The following is a 17,060-nucleotide window of genomic DNA, read 5'->3' on the forward strand; positions in this document are numbered from 1 at the left end:
TGAGCATGAGAAAAAAAGTCAAGTTAAAACACTGAATAAGCTTAAGAGAGTTAATATAGTGTATGAAGCTTATTTAGTTTCAAAGCTATCTGTAATGATTGCTGCTATTGAGACTGCAACAACCAAGAAGGTGAGTAATAAGTCCAAAACAAAAAGAGCAACCAGCAAAAGACCAAAAACCAAATGTAAAATTGAAAAAAATGCTGGTCAGGCAGAAGTGTAGTGCAAACAGGAACTTTAATAAAACTTTACACACTGAATAAAATCAATAAAACAATAAAAAACAGGATAAGCGCTTTCGTACACACAGGTGGTACTTCAGATCCATTATCCTGTTTTTTTATTGTTTTATTGATTTTATTCAGTGTGTAAAGTTTTATTAAAGTTCCTGTTTGTTCTACATTTTTGCCTGACCAGCTATTTTTTCGATTTTATAAGGTGAGTAATAAATTCTAAACTGTAACAAAGCAGGAGATTTTTTTAGACACAGCAGCAGGGACAAAAAAGACCCCAGGCAGTTTTCCACACTGGCTGCAAAGGGGCAACAAAATGCACAGGGTCATGGAAAAGCTATCCATGGAGAATAGTGGAGTTCCAATTCCATTCACAGAACAGAAATAACTCATTGTCTAGGAAAAGGGGACAGCATGTTCACAGAGGAGGAACCCTCAACAACCAGAACTGTAAATGGAGATGACAGGGCACTGTAGATTTATTAAGGGCTTCATTTCCTGATGATCTGTGGTGTGTGCTAGATGAGAGAGGCCAAACCTTCAGTGACAGGACAAACTATGTTAAAAGTAATTCATTTTTTCCCAAAACATTAACTTAGTTTGAAATGTGATATTAAAAGGGGACTGATATTTATAAACAGCTAAAGGGCTGATGCTCCAGTTTGATTAAAATGTTTGTAAGACAATTGAATTTGAAAGTTGTTGTTACTGCAACAGGGAACAATAGACTTTCCATCCCAGGTAAATCCAGAATTTAATCTTATGTTGTACTCCATTCTTGCCACATTTGAGGCAGTATGTGAAGGAGAACTGAAATATGTTGCAAATCAGCCTGCAGGGACATGCTGTCTTAATCTTAGCTCTTTGGAAAGAGCCACCTTAAACAAACTGATGAAGGATCATACTATCCATTTTATGAAAGCCGATAAGGTGGTAAAATGGACATTAAAAGATATGCGTTCAAACCAGAATGGATTTTAACTGTCAGTAGCTGTTATAAATTAATGAATATGAGTTGTATTAATAGAGAACACTACAAAATTGAAGATGTTGAGTCACTAACCAAAATATTTCTTTCATAGGAAATATTCAATATGTGTTTGGTTTCAGAGCCAGTATTTTCTATTTTTTGGCACAACGATGAAATTATCCCTCATTTCTGGCCAGTAGTTCCACCTGCAAGTCCAAAACTGGAAGCACTGGCATTTTGGTAGATAACACATTGACTCCCTAGATCAAGCATGCACCCTGTTATGCAAAGGACATATCTAAATTTGATGAAAAATGAAAGGAACTAAAGTTATTCAAAAAACCTGGATAGTCATATTAAATGTGCATGCTTTGTATTCAGTCATTCCACAGGACATAGAAATAGCCTGGCAGTTTACTTCATTCAAGGAAAAGCAAGGCAGCCAGACAATGAGGTGTATTTAGTGGGCAAACTACTTGAAATTATTCTTGAAAATATGTTATCCTTTTATATGAAAAATATTATTAGCAGGTATCCCATGCAGAGCAGTAATGGCCCCAGTTATATAAATCTGTTCATCATGGGAAGAGTTAGTTTTCTTATTAGTCATCTTGCATGCAATACGTTAGTGGTTGTTAGTGATCTATTCAGAATTGATTTACTTTGTGTTGAGAGAGTTTATAGAAACTGGATGATTTTTTGAATTATGTAAAGAGAACAACACAGTTCTCTATAGTTAAAACCCACTATTCACTAAAACCTGTCCAATTTTCAGATGTGCACATTTTAAGAGGTCTAACACATGAAAGTTGGGTACCGGGATTCATAAAAAATTGAGGCCAGTCAGAGTTGCTGTATTTGCTATGGCAATGCACATCCAAAGGCCTAAACCTGAACATAGCTAGAAGTGCATAATCAGAGTTGATATACTGACTGGTGACTAAGCACAATTTGGACAAAATAGGCTACTGGGAACAAGTTGATTAAATTGAGGAGCATGTGAGGGAAGAAGTGACAGGAAAATTCAAACACATTTTATGTGGAAGTTGACAGAGAGCCAAGCAATGGTATATCATGAATTTCCTTCATTGAGTCTTTTCTGGTTATGACTATAGGTGTGACAGAAAAAAAACTGTTTATCATACACAATCTACTTACTGATAAACTTACATGTCTACTGAAAGTATAGGGCTAATAGTAATCCAACTCTTGTATTGCATTAAAAATTTAAGCAAACCATGTATGTTTTGAAAAAAATAGCAATTTGAAAATACAAGTGTTGCTTTGCTGTGAACATTTTGCCACTGTTGAGAGAGTGTGCAGATATAAACAAAGCTGGGCTGTTAAACATTAATGCAAAGTTGCTCAAGCAATTTTTGTCCTAAAGGTAGGCAGGGAACTTTGTGGTAGGAATAGAAACAGTAAAGGTAAGCACCATATACTTGTTGTAATATTGTTATCTGACATAAGCTACTATGGCATTCATTCTGTTCACACACACAGAATATGGTAAATGAAAAGTGTGTATACAGTAACTTATTTAACCTTCTAGTCTGCGCACTGCTTCAACACCAAGGAAGAAATTTACCCATCAGGCTAAAATATAAAGCCTTCAGATGCTAATGTGTTACAGAGTACTGCAACATCTATTTTATATTCCTCTTACCTATATTCGGTAATTGCTTTTGACTATTGGATATGAGAGAATAGTATGTAAGAAAGCGATGCACACACACCATTTTAAAATGATTTTCAGAATGGGAATACAGGTTTTCTACTGAAAAATAGAAATACATGATTTCCGCTGAAACATTCTTGCTTTTCCAGTTTGTAATTCTGGGGAAGCAATACACAGCATTTATGAAAAAAGACGAGAACAGCATATTGTGTTGCACTTAACTTTTCTGGAGTTTTGGACTCAAATGGAAAAATCAGTCACAAACATTTTGATAGAGTGTCCACAGTAAGCCAAACAATGCAATAAGTGTGTTTTTAGTAGTTTACCAAGATATTTCTGAACAGCAGGGAAACATACATTGGTTAAGTAACTTATTAAATTTGCATACTTCCACTTATTCAGTCCTTTCAGTCTGTTGGCAGATGTGACCATGCTGATAATTGCATCCTAATGTGTTGAAAAATCACTTGTCTTTGCAGTTATTTCTTATCTTAATGCACTAGATATATACAAGTTTGGGATGTGGAAACATTTATGTATTATAATGTCTTGTTTATATTTTGGAATAAATTAAATATCATATGAGGCAATATCCTGTAATAATTCAGCAAAGTATCTGCATTAAGTTTAATGAACAATGCCAATTAGATGTATTTCAGTTTTTCATCTGGAGCTATTCCCATACATTTTCCACTCTTCCAAGGATCTAAGTAACAGTCAACAAAACTTCAGAAGGCACCCGGCACTAATGCTGTTCATTTCTGCTGTCCGCACTACTTAACTCTGTTTTATAAACCTGTAATTCTGCAGAAGAAGCTAAATGGTTCTTTCTGAATGTCATTATGAAGATTGGCTGAAGATAGGTGAAGGCTATCAGCCTAGTCAGCTAGAATTTTGTAGATAATTCTGTCATCTGTAATATTAATGTAAACCACAGACTTGTTGTCTTAAATGGTAAAAATAGTGTTACATGTGGAACTGGAAATAATGTAACAACAGTGCACTCTACTGACCAAGTAAAGCATGTTGTGACTCTTTGATGTTAAAACTCGGAGTCAGTAAGTCTAGAGTGAGGCATCCTGCGTATTGTTTTAAGGCCAGAGTTAATGGCCAGAATTTGCATGCATAAGTGTCCCTTATTGCTCTGGTTTCTGCCCGAGGTGAAGAATGTAAATGTAGTTTCTTTTAGCCTGGGAACCTAGGGAAGTGTGAAGAATGATGTAAGGTGAACCAGGAATGTGATTTTAAAAACAGAGAGAATCAGAGAGCATTAAGCATTTTTGTCTTGACCATCAAACTCACCAGCACATTGCTCTATATGTAATTTATCTTAGACTTGTGATTTTCTCTTAGAAATAGCTAGAAACTAGAAAGATTAGACTAAATGTTTTTCTGTGATGTCAGAACTGTACTATTGAATTATTTTAAGTATTTCTCTGAGATCTCTGAACTCTTGACTAGCATTATGTAGAAAACATATTGTCTTGTGTTTTTACTATTTGTTATTAAATATTTTAAACCCTTTCAACTGTGGCTGTTTTGTAGAGATAATTTAAGCTCTTTATAGAGTATTTGCATGCCTTTGGTAAAATTGTACAAAGCCACTTCAATAGCTTTAGCCCTGGGCTATACTACCAATTAGATAATAATAATATTGCACAGTAATAATTGAACACTTTTTTAAGGGCCTTTGACTAGCTGATAAATATTAGTGGGTGGTGGCAGCTGGTACTACTGTATAGTCTGTGAAAAAGAGGCACAGCTGGAAAACCTGTGCCAGCCTTCCCAAGGAGTGTCTGTGTGGTTGTATAAGCTCTTCTCAAAGTGTGTGTGTGTGTGTGTTTGTGTGTGTGTGTTTGTGTGTGTGTGTGTGTGTGTGTGTGTGTGTGTGTGTGTGTGTGTGTGTGTGTGTGTGTGAGCTACTTGGGCAGGGACACGAAGCACTGGTTGGACAGAGAGGGTGCTGGAGGTTTTAGCTTGCACACTAGGCTGAGATCTGGACCCTATAGCTGTGCCATTGGGGAGTCTTATTGGGAGCCTGGAGAGCAAGGGAGCGACCAGCCCTGGACTGACTGTGATCTCTGTGTGCTCTTAAGGGAAATGGCACTTTACTGTGTGTGTTTGTTATCCTTTCCTCCTATATGAGATGCACCTCACTGGTATTAGTGGTGAGGATTGAGGCTCCTTGATTGCTGGGCCAGGGCATGGGCGTCACAGTCAACATATCTGAAAATCAGAATTAATGGTGGAAAATTAGTTGAATGAAATTTTTTTCATCCTGCAGTCACTGTTGCACTTGTAGCAATTTAAAATACTACATTTCTCTGTCAATGTTTTTTTATTGTCTGAGCTGCTTGCTTCCCTGGCTTCTGACATTCAGAATAAAGGTGCATTGACCAAGAAATTGTGATCATACTGGCTTTCACAGCAACATTAATTAGAAATATTAACATTTGGAATATAAGCCCAAATTATGTATCAGATTGTTGACAGAAGAGAAGAGTAATTGTTGTACTTAATCCTATAGCAAGACCAGACGTCACATTTTCTGCACCTCATAAAATGAAAAACATATTTTATATGATTTATGAATGCGATAGCCATAAAGAAAGCATATTAATGGAGGAGGTTTGGTTCTCTACTGTGATGATACACAACCACAGGATATTTTTCAGACGTAGCCTTGATCATAATACATAATAACCCAACAAAATATTAGGGATACCAATGTAGCTATATAAGAACCTAAATATTAGAGTCACTATCTCTGCATTATATCTGAAGAGTTATTTTTCCCATTTGTTAGCATTCTGGTATCAGCAGTATGTTTGTAAGCTTTCATTATGTCAACTTTTCTGTTTGAGTCCTTTTATTTCTTCTGTATGATAACATATTGACATTTCACTTAGAATTAACTTATTTTTCTAGTAGCAGATGTCAACCATCAGACTGCTAAAATGTGTTAACTGGAATTGTATCATTCTTCCCATCTTTGCTGTAACTAAATATGTTACAAACCACAAGACGTGAAATTGGTAAACACTGACATAGGGTTGACATCTTTTTAATTGTCTGTTTTTTGTAGAAAAGTGAGAGTTTGCAGGACAAGCCATTGCGTTAGTCAGTGAAAAGGACTAAGCTTCATTTTGTTACCCTAAGGAATGAAAAGCTACTGCTGGAAAATCTTACCTTGCTATTTAAAGAAATAATGCACCAATGTAGACAAGCTTTGTGTACAGTCTGGTACACCTTCATGAATTACTGGGATTCAGTCCGAATCACAGTTGCCCCCAGCAGTATAAAGTACACTTCCTGGTTCCTTGAATTGTGTATAGGAGTGCACACTAGACTTATTATGCGCTACTCTGTTTGAGATATGGGAGGGGCACGATGTAGCATGACATCACTGCACAATGCAGCAGTGATAGACAGCTTAGTACATTATGCCATGCCATGTATAACCACTTAGAATTATCTATCTAAGGTATGCTCCACTGCTGTGCTGTGGTCCAGCATCATGGCTATGACAACAAACCAGTGGCCATTACCATAATATTATAATGAGGGCATTGATGCTGTACATGCTCCCATTGGTGGGAGCTCACCAGCATCACTGTGTGTGTAGGAGGGACATGGAAAGTTGCTAGTGATGGTAGGGCATGCCTACAATAGAGTTGTTACGTTTTCTTTTTGTTTTGATAGTGTTAATGTGTTGCTTAAGCAACATATTATCAGGGAGAGGTGAATTGCTTTGCTGAGAATCACAACATCATAGAATTGAATGCAGTTGCTGTCTTGAAGTTTACCCTATTGGGACCAGTCAAGTACTCTGATGATGTTGCATTCTGTAATCTAGTAGGATCAGGGAAGGAGCAGTTTGCATATGTAACCTTTTCAGGGAATACAGTGTCGACACAAATAGGGCAAGACATCATACAAGTTCTTGCTCTATTAGTATAACTCTTTGAATTGCTAAGGGCTTTATTTTGCAGGCAAACTGCATACCAGTCCTATTTATCTGTATAATGATATTTATGAATATTTTATTTATTTATTTCTTTAACATTTGTTTACAGGGAAAGTCTAACTTGGAATGAAACCAAGGAGGCCCAGGGAGAACCGCTCCAGATACATGTCCTTGTAATGTGAGAGGAAACCGCAGCACCCAGAGGAAACCCACACGAATGCAAGGAGGACATGCAGACTCCACACAGAAGGCACCCCAGCCGGGAATCAAACCAGAGAACCTATTGCTGTGAGGTGACAATGCTACCGGTACACCACTGCGCAGTCCAGCCCATACTTCATTGTTTTGTAGCATATTAACGGTTTTTGGCTAGAGTATTATAGTTTCCTTTAACATTTAAAAGAAAGTTAGGAAATATTTCTACATCAAAACTTGTAGCACATTTGCCAATTTTTTTTTTTTCAAAGTACATGCAGTTGCTTAGATAACAACTGTGTTGCAAATCAGAGGCAGAATGACAGGAGATGCATTGTCCTAAATTTAGTCATTTTCTTGAAGGCAACTATACTAGTGATTTTCATGTCTAGACTGATCATGTAACATTCCCTTTTTTAGTCCTTACATCAAGGAAGATCCTGTTGCTTCTATGAATCATTTGCCTTTGGAAAACAAAATTGATATTTGATATGTAAGTTTAGTTTTGCATTTAGATAAATCTGCATTATTAATGTGTGGTATTGCAGTGAAGGAGTTACCACTGCATTATGAATGAGTAGCATTGAAGTGAAGGAGTTACCACTGCATTATTAATGTGTAGCACTCCAGTGAAGAAATTACCACTGCATTATTAATGTGTGGCACTGCAGTGAATGAGTTACCACTGCATTATTAATGTGTGGCACTGCAGTGAAAGAGTTATCACTGCATTATTAATGTGTGGCACTGCAGTGAAGGAGTTACCACTGCATTATTAATGTGTGGCACTGCAGTGAAGAAGTTACCACTGCATTATTAATGTGTAGCATTGCAGTGAAGGACTTACCACTGCTGCCTCACACATTCTGGTTCCACATTTCAGTTCTTGGCTGGGATATCTTCTGTGTAGAGTTTGTATAGTTTACCCTAGATGCATTGATTTTTCTCTGTGGTCTGTAATTTCATTACGTAGGCAATGCTGGTAGGTTTACTGGCACTGTGTGTGATTGTGTGTGTGTGTGTGTGTGTGTGTGTGTGTGTGTGTGTGTGTGTGTGTGTGTGTGTGTCCCTTTCAGTACACTAGTATTCCACGTGGAGCTTGTTCTTGTCTTGCACTAGTTGCTTGTCTGGGCAGGATGGAAGGATGAATTTGTTAGCTTGCACACAGCTGTGGATCATCTATTATTACCTATAAAGTGATAAGGCCTTCAGTGTGTACAGTATGACAAAGCGGTGTTCTACAGAAATAGCTAAGGAAACGTTTTCTGTGTGCCCGTGTTTTGGGGTTATGAAAACGTCCTACGTTTGCTTGATACTTTCCATTCATGGGGACATGTGTATACACCTTACCGCTGATTTTCATTTTTATCTTGGGAGGCTGGGAAAAAATCTGAGTTGTAGATGAAACACTGTGGTATCCTGTTTTTTATAACCTGTATGACAGCAGGGTGTTGGAAAATGGAAACTAAAAAGAAAATAGAAATAACTTCTCTAGAAGTATGTGGTTAGTACTGGATGGTAGGAAAAGGATGCTTTATTCCTTGCTGGTTTAACTATGTTCTTGCTCATTTTTAACTTTATTGGGTTTATTGTTCTCCTTCTTATTTTTAAGTAAGTCAAACAGGAAAACAAGTCTATGACTTCCAGGGTGACAAGAATGGACTGTTCAGGTGCTAGCCTCCACATTGTCACTCTTTTATTGCCAGTCACTAGTGTCTGATTCCTAAGATGTTGCAATAAACATCAATGGGGGGGGCTTCCCTACCACCAAGATAATGCAATCTTGGAGTAGGTATATATGAATATCAAAAGGTATGGGGGTGCTAACCCTTCATGTGGAGGGTACAGGGGCACTTGCCACCTCCCCATCCACAAGAAAGCTTTTGTTTGTGATCTGTTGCTGACTTTCAAACATGCTTCACATTTGAGTGTGCCTTCGGCTTTAGGATTGCTATTTTGAGGGGCGATCTCAAATAGGAAAACAACCTTAGAATGCATCTCTGAGCTAAAGGAATCAAACCTGTCTCCCACATGTATCATTTTGATAGTCCAGTACTATACTTGGAAATTAAATTAGAGAGAATTAGGAATATTCAAAGGAGAACCGCAAAACATTGTGCTATGATAAGAAAGTGTTATGATTGCTGTTGTGATGTAGACAGAAATTTATTTCAGGTTGAAGCAGCTTAATTATTATGAATATTAGTTTTAAAAATACTAATAGCCTAATGTATGGTAGAAAATCCAACTCCATGTATGATACAGGGATCACTCTCATTTTTCTTCTCTCATTCTTTTTGACTCATTTCTTTTCATTTTCATTTCTCTCATCATTCTCTTCTTTTTCATGGGGATCACTCTCATTTTTTTGATACGGGGATCACTCATTTCTTTGATACAGGGATCACTCTCATTTCTTTGATACAGGGATCACTCTCATTTCTTTGATACAGGGATCACTCTCATTTCTTTTCTAGTTTATTTGAGCAATAAGCAGAGTTCTTCCCTAACCCAATTCAAGTGTAACTTGGGCCAGTGGATGGGGAATTGGAAATTTACCTCTGGTTTGGCACCTATGTGTCTAGTAGATAGAGTCAGCCTGTAAATGATTGACTACTCATGCCCAAGCCTACATATACCTCTTTAAATAACCCCAGGGTATCAAAACTTGTCAGAATCATGTCTGAAGTATGGCTAGGCTTAAAAAGTCCCTATTAGCCTAGTAATCTCCTATGAAACTATGCACCTAAATATATCATGTTCAGCAGTTTTTGTCTCATAAAGGTTTATTTTACTAAATACCAGTTTGTTTATTTGTGTTTTTCATTAAATTGCATTTTCCTTTTGACAACAGAGCATAATGAATTAAAACAGCTACTGAATATGACATGAAAATAGTAGTTAGAGAGACACTGTTGTTTTTAATAAAATAAATTAACATGCCCTGTATACTTCTGAAGTTGTTACAAATTGTGACTGACATTACATGCAAAGAAATCAAGTCTCTAACGTAGTCCATTAGAATGCCAATTAGTTAAGATGAGTGCTGTTTGTTCATGAGGAAGGAAAACAAAATGAGGTGTCAATAAAGCTATCATTCAAACAATGTTATGCCTCATTTATACAGGGCCTAGTGACTCAGCATGGATGTATTAATAAATGTTCTCTGTTTTTTCAACAGGTTTGCTCATTTACTTTGGCTATGGAATGTGGAACAGCACATTGGAGATTAGCACACAAGAGGAAGCGTTACACCAAAGCACATACCAGCGGTACGATGTCGATGATACCTTTTCTGTGGATGAAGGCTTCTCTTATCCTGGAGACAGTGAAAATTATCCAGAGTGGGCAGATACAAGAGAGAAAGCTTACTATCAGCAAACCATGCCTGATATTGTGGAAAATAACAGAACAGGCAGCAAATCAAAGCGTAAAGGGAAGCACAGTCAGAAATCAGACACCTTAATTGCAAATGATGAACTAGATTACTCGCCAGAGTAACATTAACTCTACTTTTTCCTTGGGCTAGAATATGGGAATTTCAGTTGGTCAAGCAGTGATTACATGTATTTTGAGTAATATATTTATGCTGGAGCATGATAACGGACAGCAAAGTGAAGCAGAACAGTCAATGGATGCAGTTTCTGTCCAAACTTTTTTTTACTTGTTGTGTAAACACCTGTGTACTAGTCAATGCATGACCAGTATTGTTACATGGAAAGATGAAAAGCAAAAGTGATTCTGGTTCTAAACTCCACTGCATACTAAATATTTCATATGTCTGCCCTGCTCTGTAATAAGATTTTACATACTGAACAGGTCTAGTTGCAATGTTAAAATATGTGTTTGGTGCTGTCAGGACAGTAGCAATGATCAGAAGAAAGTCGTAATTTCTATGCCTTATAATATTCTGCATTCTGCTCCCATTGGTCATATTTGGCTTAAATACTGGCACCAGTCAAAAATATTATATTTTAATTCCCAATGGTAAAACTACTGGAATTGTTTACAGTTCTGAAAATGAAACTTAACATGCTGTAACATCAACCTGCAGTGCAGTAAAATGCCATGTGGATCCAATGACAGAAAACATTAAAACACAGAGGTGATCTGATAACTGTTTTTGATCCAGCACTGGTTTTGCACTGCAGATACTCAAGATTTAGTACTGTAGGAGCCTTTTACAGCAACTAGTTCATTACTGATAGTACATATAGTGCTTAAAAACTGACTTTTTTAGAATGTCTCTTTTAGCTAATGAGAAACCAATTATATATTCTGAGCTCATGCACTAGCCTCCAGTGGGTAGTAAAGCACTATATTTAACATTAATAACTTGAAACCCTATTGCAGCTAGCTTATGTAGTCCTAAAGCCTGAGTAGCTGTGTTGTGAAACTGGTGTTAGTAAAAGTTAACACATCAGCTCTGTGTTCCAGTGGACTGCAGTAACTGAGACTTGTGGTTAAATATGCGGGATTACTAACCCTGGATAAAAGATCTTGGGAAGGACTGCAGGACAGTAGCTGCAGGCCGAGTATATCAAGTGTTCTGAAGGCAGCCAGACTATTAACAAGATAGTATGTGTTTGAGAGGTTTGTGTAAATGTTTGATGTTTGAGAAAAAAGAGGTATTTACACATCTACTCAGGTCACAACTGAAGACTACACCATTGAAATGCTTGCCTACCCCAAGAGTTAAAATAGAAGTAGCTCAGAGGAGAACAACATATAATTTAGGGAACTGAAATGAGAGCTGTTTAGGGGTGTCTGATTGATGACAATATATAATCTCTGGAAAGCAAAGTGGGTAATAGTTACATTAAACCACCTCTAATACTCACTTTGAAAGAGCTGGTAAAATGGGAACAAGGGAGTGCACTATGAACCTGGAGTGGGAGAGGATTGAAGTTCATTTTACAGGACTGTTGGTTTCAGACTCATAGTGTGTGATGAGGGATAGTGGGGATGCTTGGGAAGGGATATGCATGACATAGCTACATCACATTGATATTCAGTATAATAAGACAGGAGCTAAGTAGGAATAGTGAGATCTGAGGTTGGGTATATGTATGCATGAACCTTGTACCAATATTTACATAACCCACCTTACAATCACCCAAACTATCTTTTGTGAAGCTATAAGATGAGAAACATTGGCTGATTTCACCTCCTTGAAGGGAGTACACAAAGATAGTGGTTGTTGATATACAGCATAGTAACTTACCGCTAACTCCCAAAACAGGACTCATTCTGAGGGGATTCCATTCTGATAAGGCAGTGTACAATGTACAATCCAGCTGCAATGGCAGACCATGCAGTGTGCTTACAACATATTCTACCATGTCAGATACGTGCAAGAATCTCTGTCCCTTAATTATTAACATTATAGTGCAATATCCTAATAGAAATCACCTCTAAATGTGCTAATTACATTTACTTATATCATTACAATGCAAAGCACATGAACCTATAGTCCGTATAAGAAGATGAATGCTCTTGCATTTTGTATGCTAACACATTTATTTATAAAAGACTTGGTTTTGCTTGTAACCTAAAATGTTACACATGTATAAATGCAGAAATTGATAATGTCTACTCATGCACAGACTCACTCACTCTCTCTCTGTCTAACTTTCTGTCTCTCTGTCTCTGTCATAGATATATAGCATACAAGTGTGCGTGCATGTATATATCTGTGTGAGTCTTTGGGTGCACATGTGTGTGTGTGTGCACGTGCACACTTGTTTTTTTATGTGCATATGTTTGTGTATTTCACACAAATCAACAAAGTGTGCAGCAGACATTCTTTTATCTAACAAGTTACTAATGTACTCCACCACTGGTAACTTACTAGGACAGTCATACCAGAGTAAGGTAGAAATATTAAATTTTATTTTAAATGGAAAATGACATCATTTGCCTACCTGTACTTCTGTTAAAATTCAGTATATGTTACTGTAGATTTACAGTAATTGCAACCACCCACATACATATTGCATACGGTTAGAATGCAGATATAAATGCAAGGAATATTCAGTATTCATCACATCTTCATAGGCTCATATGATATTACTAGGCTATCATCCTGGAGGTCATTTTAAACTTGGCCATTTCATCCCAATGCAATGCCATAGAAATGCTAGTCAATACTCAGATATTCCTTTACTTTTCAATCACATGACACAGCTAGTCATCAAGCCTGTCCCTTTGGTTCTACCTTCCATGCACTTCATGATGTATATTTATCATAGTGTCCTAATCCAAGTATAACTTCATTTACCTTGCAATAGGATTCAGTGTATTACTATGCTGTTCTCCTTCAGTCACCTTTCATAGAGTGCCCTTATCAGTGCCAATCAATCGGCTTCTGCATCTGTGCCAGCTGAAGCAGAGAGTGACTTTTGGGAACTGACAGACGAGATGTACTTCATGCTGGTTAGAATGCACCCAGCATTCTCTGTAAGTAGGTTTAGCTGTATAAATGCACCTCAGATGGGGCTGGTTCCTCATTCGCAGTTTTCTACTCTTTTCTCATTCAGTTTTTCCAAGAAATGTTACTCAGGCTAACAATATTGCCCATCTCGTGTTAATGAACTGTGTGTATCTGCCTTACTGCTGGCTTTTTCTTCATATGAAAGTTGCATGCACTTCTGATAAATAGTCAGTATTTACTGCTCTGTGTTTACATACACTAACAGTAAATCTCACTAGACTTTGGGGCATAGGCTCTCCAGAGTGCAGAGCCTTAGAGGAGGGTGGCATTTACAAAAGTATAATTAAAATACAGCAAGACACCCAAACCAGCAGGATTTGCTGCTGTTAAATATTTTAAAATGATAATTAAAATCTTTGTAGATAATTACATCTTTTTGCCTTCATTTCTGGTTCTAGTTGTCTCAGTAGTGCTAAATTATACTGGTGTCTGCTGTTGAGCTTGCATGCATCAGTGGCATTCTGTACACTCAACCTGAGAGCAGAATGCATTTGTTTTTCCTTCTTATATGCAATTTTTTTCATTCAGTATTGTTAGGTTCATAAGTGAGTACTAGGCCAATGACATGGAGGGGGTATCGTTTTTAAGCCTAGCTGTGCTTCCCAAATGTATCTGGCATGTTTGGCTACCCAAGGGTTGTTTTATGGGGTATGTGCAGTTTTGGGCATTGGTGGTCATTTTGCAGGCTAGCTCTATCTATTAGAGACATATGGGCCAGACCAGGGGTAAATTTCTGATTCCCTATCCACTAGTCTATGTTATGCTTGAATTGGGTGAGGAAAGAACTCTGTCTGACATGGATGGGAAGCCTCTTCCAGAGAAGTGGTAGTCTCTAAGACACATACCTGTCCCTCCAGCATGTTATGTTTATGTTGGAGGTAACATATATCCCTAGGTCAGGTCATTCTGATCCTATTTGTACTGAGAATGTGCAACAATTCTATCTAAGTAGGATCAGAGGATACTTTGTAGGCCAGACATAGATAACGTCTGTAGGATAATGAATACAGAGCTAGGACTTTAAAGTGGCCCACAAAAGATATGTCATTTATGCCCTATATTCTTTTTGAAAGTAACCTCTATGCATGCTCCAACTGTTGCATATACCTGGCTAGGTACCTACAGAAGAGGGCCTTGTAGTCGATTGGTCTGATGAGGGTGGAGTACAGTGGAACAATGACATCCTTGGACCTGGATGCCATACTCTTGTTTATAAGTTGTGCAGAATAAAATAAGTTCCTTACTTCCATAGACACATGACAGTTAAAGGCCAGGTCACTCTGTACATGCATACCCATATCCATGAACACCAGGTCTACTCTTAGGGATGTAATCAAAGTGGTAGTTTACAGGGATAGCCGCCTGCCCAAAGAATATAAGTATGCATTTCTTGGCATTGAGTTGTAGATCATGGCTTTGGCACCAGTTAATATTTCTGTGTCTGGCCCTTTTGGAGGATAGTTGTGTCTTTTGGGGATTTTATGACTGCATCTGGTTTGCAATCATTTTGCAAACTTGGTCAACCAGACCCTTGATGTGTTGGCCTCAACTTTAGTGAAGTAGATGCCAAAAAAGAGTGGCCTCAAGCACTGAGCCTTGAGGGACTCCTCTAGTTAGTGGTCTCTTTGTGGAGGTAGACTTCTCCATCCAACGTCTTGGGCCACATCTGTGAGTCAGCTGGCTGTCCAGTGAGTGACATAAGTTATACCTAATTTCATGAGTTTGTCAACAAAGCCATTGTGAGGTGTTGTGTTGAATGCTTTGGCCAAGTCAGGGTATGTAGTATGCACCATCATTTGCTTGTCCATTATGTGACCTTCTCAAAGAGGTCCACTAAGCTGAGTAGGTATGACCTGCCCTCAACAAAACCTAACTGGGTGGATCCATGATCTGAAGGTTTCCTATGTCATTGTTTATTATCTCCATGATGCTTCTTTCCATGGCTTTGCATATGAGACAAGTCAGACTTATGGGTCTGTAGTTATGTAGATGGCCTATTGTTGTGCAAAGGGAAATGACAGTTGCAGTCCTCCCTTCACTTGGCACAAAGCTTTTTTAGAGGCTATGGTTTAAATAATGATTGTAATGGTCCTTATACATCATATTTCATGCTAGTAAGGAAGCTTCCTAGGATATTACTGGGGCCCATAGATGTACTGTTCTTGGCTTTGGAGAGTGCATTGAGAACCTGTTCCTTAGCAATAGTTAATGAAGTTATGGTTGCGATTATTTCCTGAGGGCTGTTTTTGGGCATGGGGGGATTGTAACTAAATTTGTTGACCAGTAGATTTGCTATATCTTCTGGATCAGTATAGCTGACTTAATTTGCAATTAGTTTGGCATATTGCTGGGTCTTTTGCTTTTGAGGTTGTGGACATAGCTGAAGAATGTCTTGATTGTCCTTGGCCTGGGAGGGGGGGTCCTGTTTTTACCTCAGGCTTGGCTTTAGCAGACTTGATTAGCCAAAGCCAAGCTGGACATGGTACTTCCTAATTGTTGCCTTAATTGTCTTCCTTTTGTTATACAGCCTCTTGATGCTGGGATTCCACCAGAGTGGCTTGCTTTTTGAGTTTGTCATGGGCTTTTTCCAGATAGGTACAGCTGTCTCTATGCAGCTATTAACATGATTGTACAGGGTTTCTGTGAACAATTCCACATAAGCAGCAGTTTTCTTATGATTTGGTTGGCTTGGAATTTTGTAAGGGTATCACTTAATAGTAGGAAGTTTTCCTTAGAATAATTTCTAAATGTACTAGAGTTAGCTGGGATCCCAGATTTTATCTTTATTTCAAAGCAGGCAGCTTTATGCTGTGACCCGACAAGTGATGATGCTACATTCTTCCATGTTTGTGAGGACCAGGTGAAAGATGTTGGCTCCCATAGGGGGTGTAAGGACTATCTGGTCCAGGGTATTTGTGTTTACAAAGTCCAGGAATCACTGGGCTTACCTGTTTGGAGTTTTGTGATTTCCAGTTTACAGTGGGGTTGTTAAAGTCAGCCATGAACATGGTGTTGGGTTGAGTGGGGAGCATCTCCATTACATTTAAGTAAGAGTTATGGGTTTCCTGTGTCATATTGCGGACATATTGTAATTTGGACATAGAGAAACTCAAGCCCATCATACTGTTTGACCAGTCTTGAGGTGTGTTTTTGTTTTTGTTATAAATTCAGACAACTTCATCATTTGTCCCTTCCTGTGAAATAGCTGGTCTAAATGTATGGAAGGCATTACAGCCTTGCACTGCCAGGGTGCTCTCCATGGCTTCAAACCATGTCTCAGTAATTGCACAGGTGTCTACATTCTTCAGGGAGTGGAGTTTCTTGTTTAGACTCCTTGCATTGAGCAGTAACACTTTCAGATTTTCTTGGGTTGTTTTTTCCTATTTTGGAAGGCATATCAGGTTGGCAGTGCCTAAAAAAGGCATGATTGTGGTGAACAAGGTTTTAGTCATATTAAAAAGCTTTGAGGGGACAGTTGCAGACCATACTTGGCAAAGCAGTGTCATCTGTCAGCCATATCCTCC

At 38.1% G+C, this 17,060-nt stretch overlaps 1 protein-coding gene across 1 annotated transcript in view; it reads left to right on the top strand.

The window, feature by feature from the left end:
• SLC7A14 (solute carrier family 7 member 14) overlaps window positions 1–16,786 on the top strand; it is a 1,267,904-nt gene extending 1,251,118 nt beyond the window's left edge. Inside the window, exon 8 of the mRNA XM_044070061.1 lies at window positions 10,225–16,786. Coding sequence (XP_043925996.1) covers window positions 10,225–10,544 — 320 coding nt within the window. The 3' untranslated portion in view covers window positions 10,545–16,786. The remainder of the gene's footprint in view (window positions 1–10,224) is intronic.
• The last annotated feature ends 274 nt before the right edge of the window (window positions 16,787–17,060 follow it).

Source organism: Protopterus annectens, chromosome 4.part1 (genome assembly GCF_019279795.1).
Source record: "Protopterus annectens isolate FY-2018-M chromosome 4.part1, PAN1.0, whole genome shotgun sequence".
Lineage (NCBI taxonomy): Eukaryota > Metazoa > Chordata > Ceratodontiformes > Protopteridae > Protopterus > Protopterus annectens.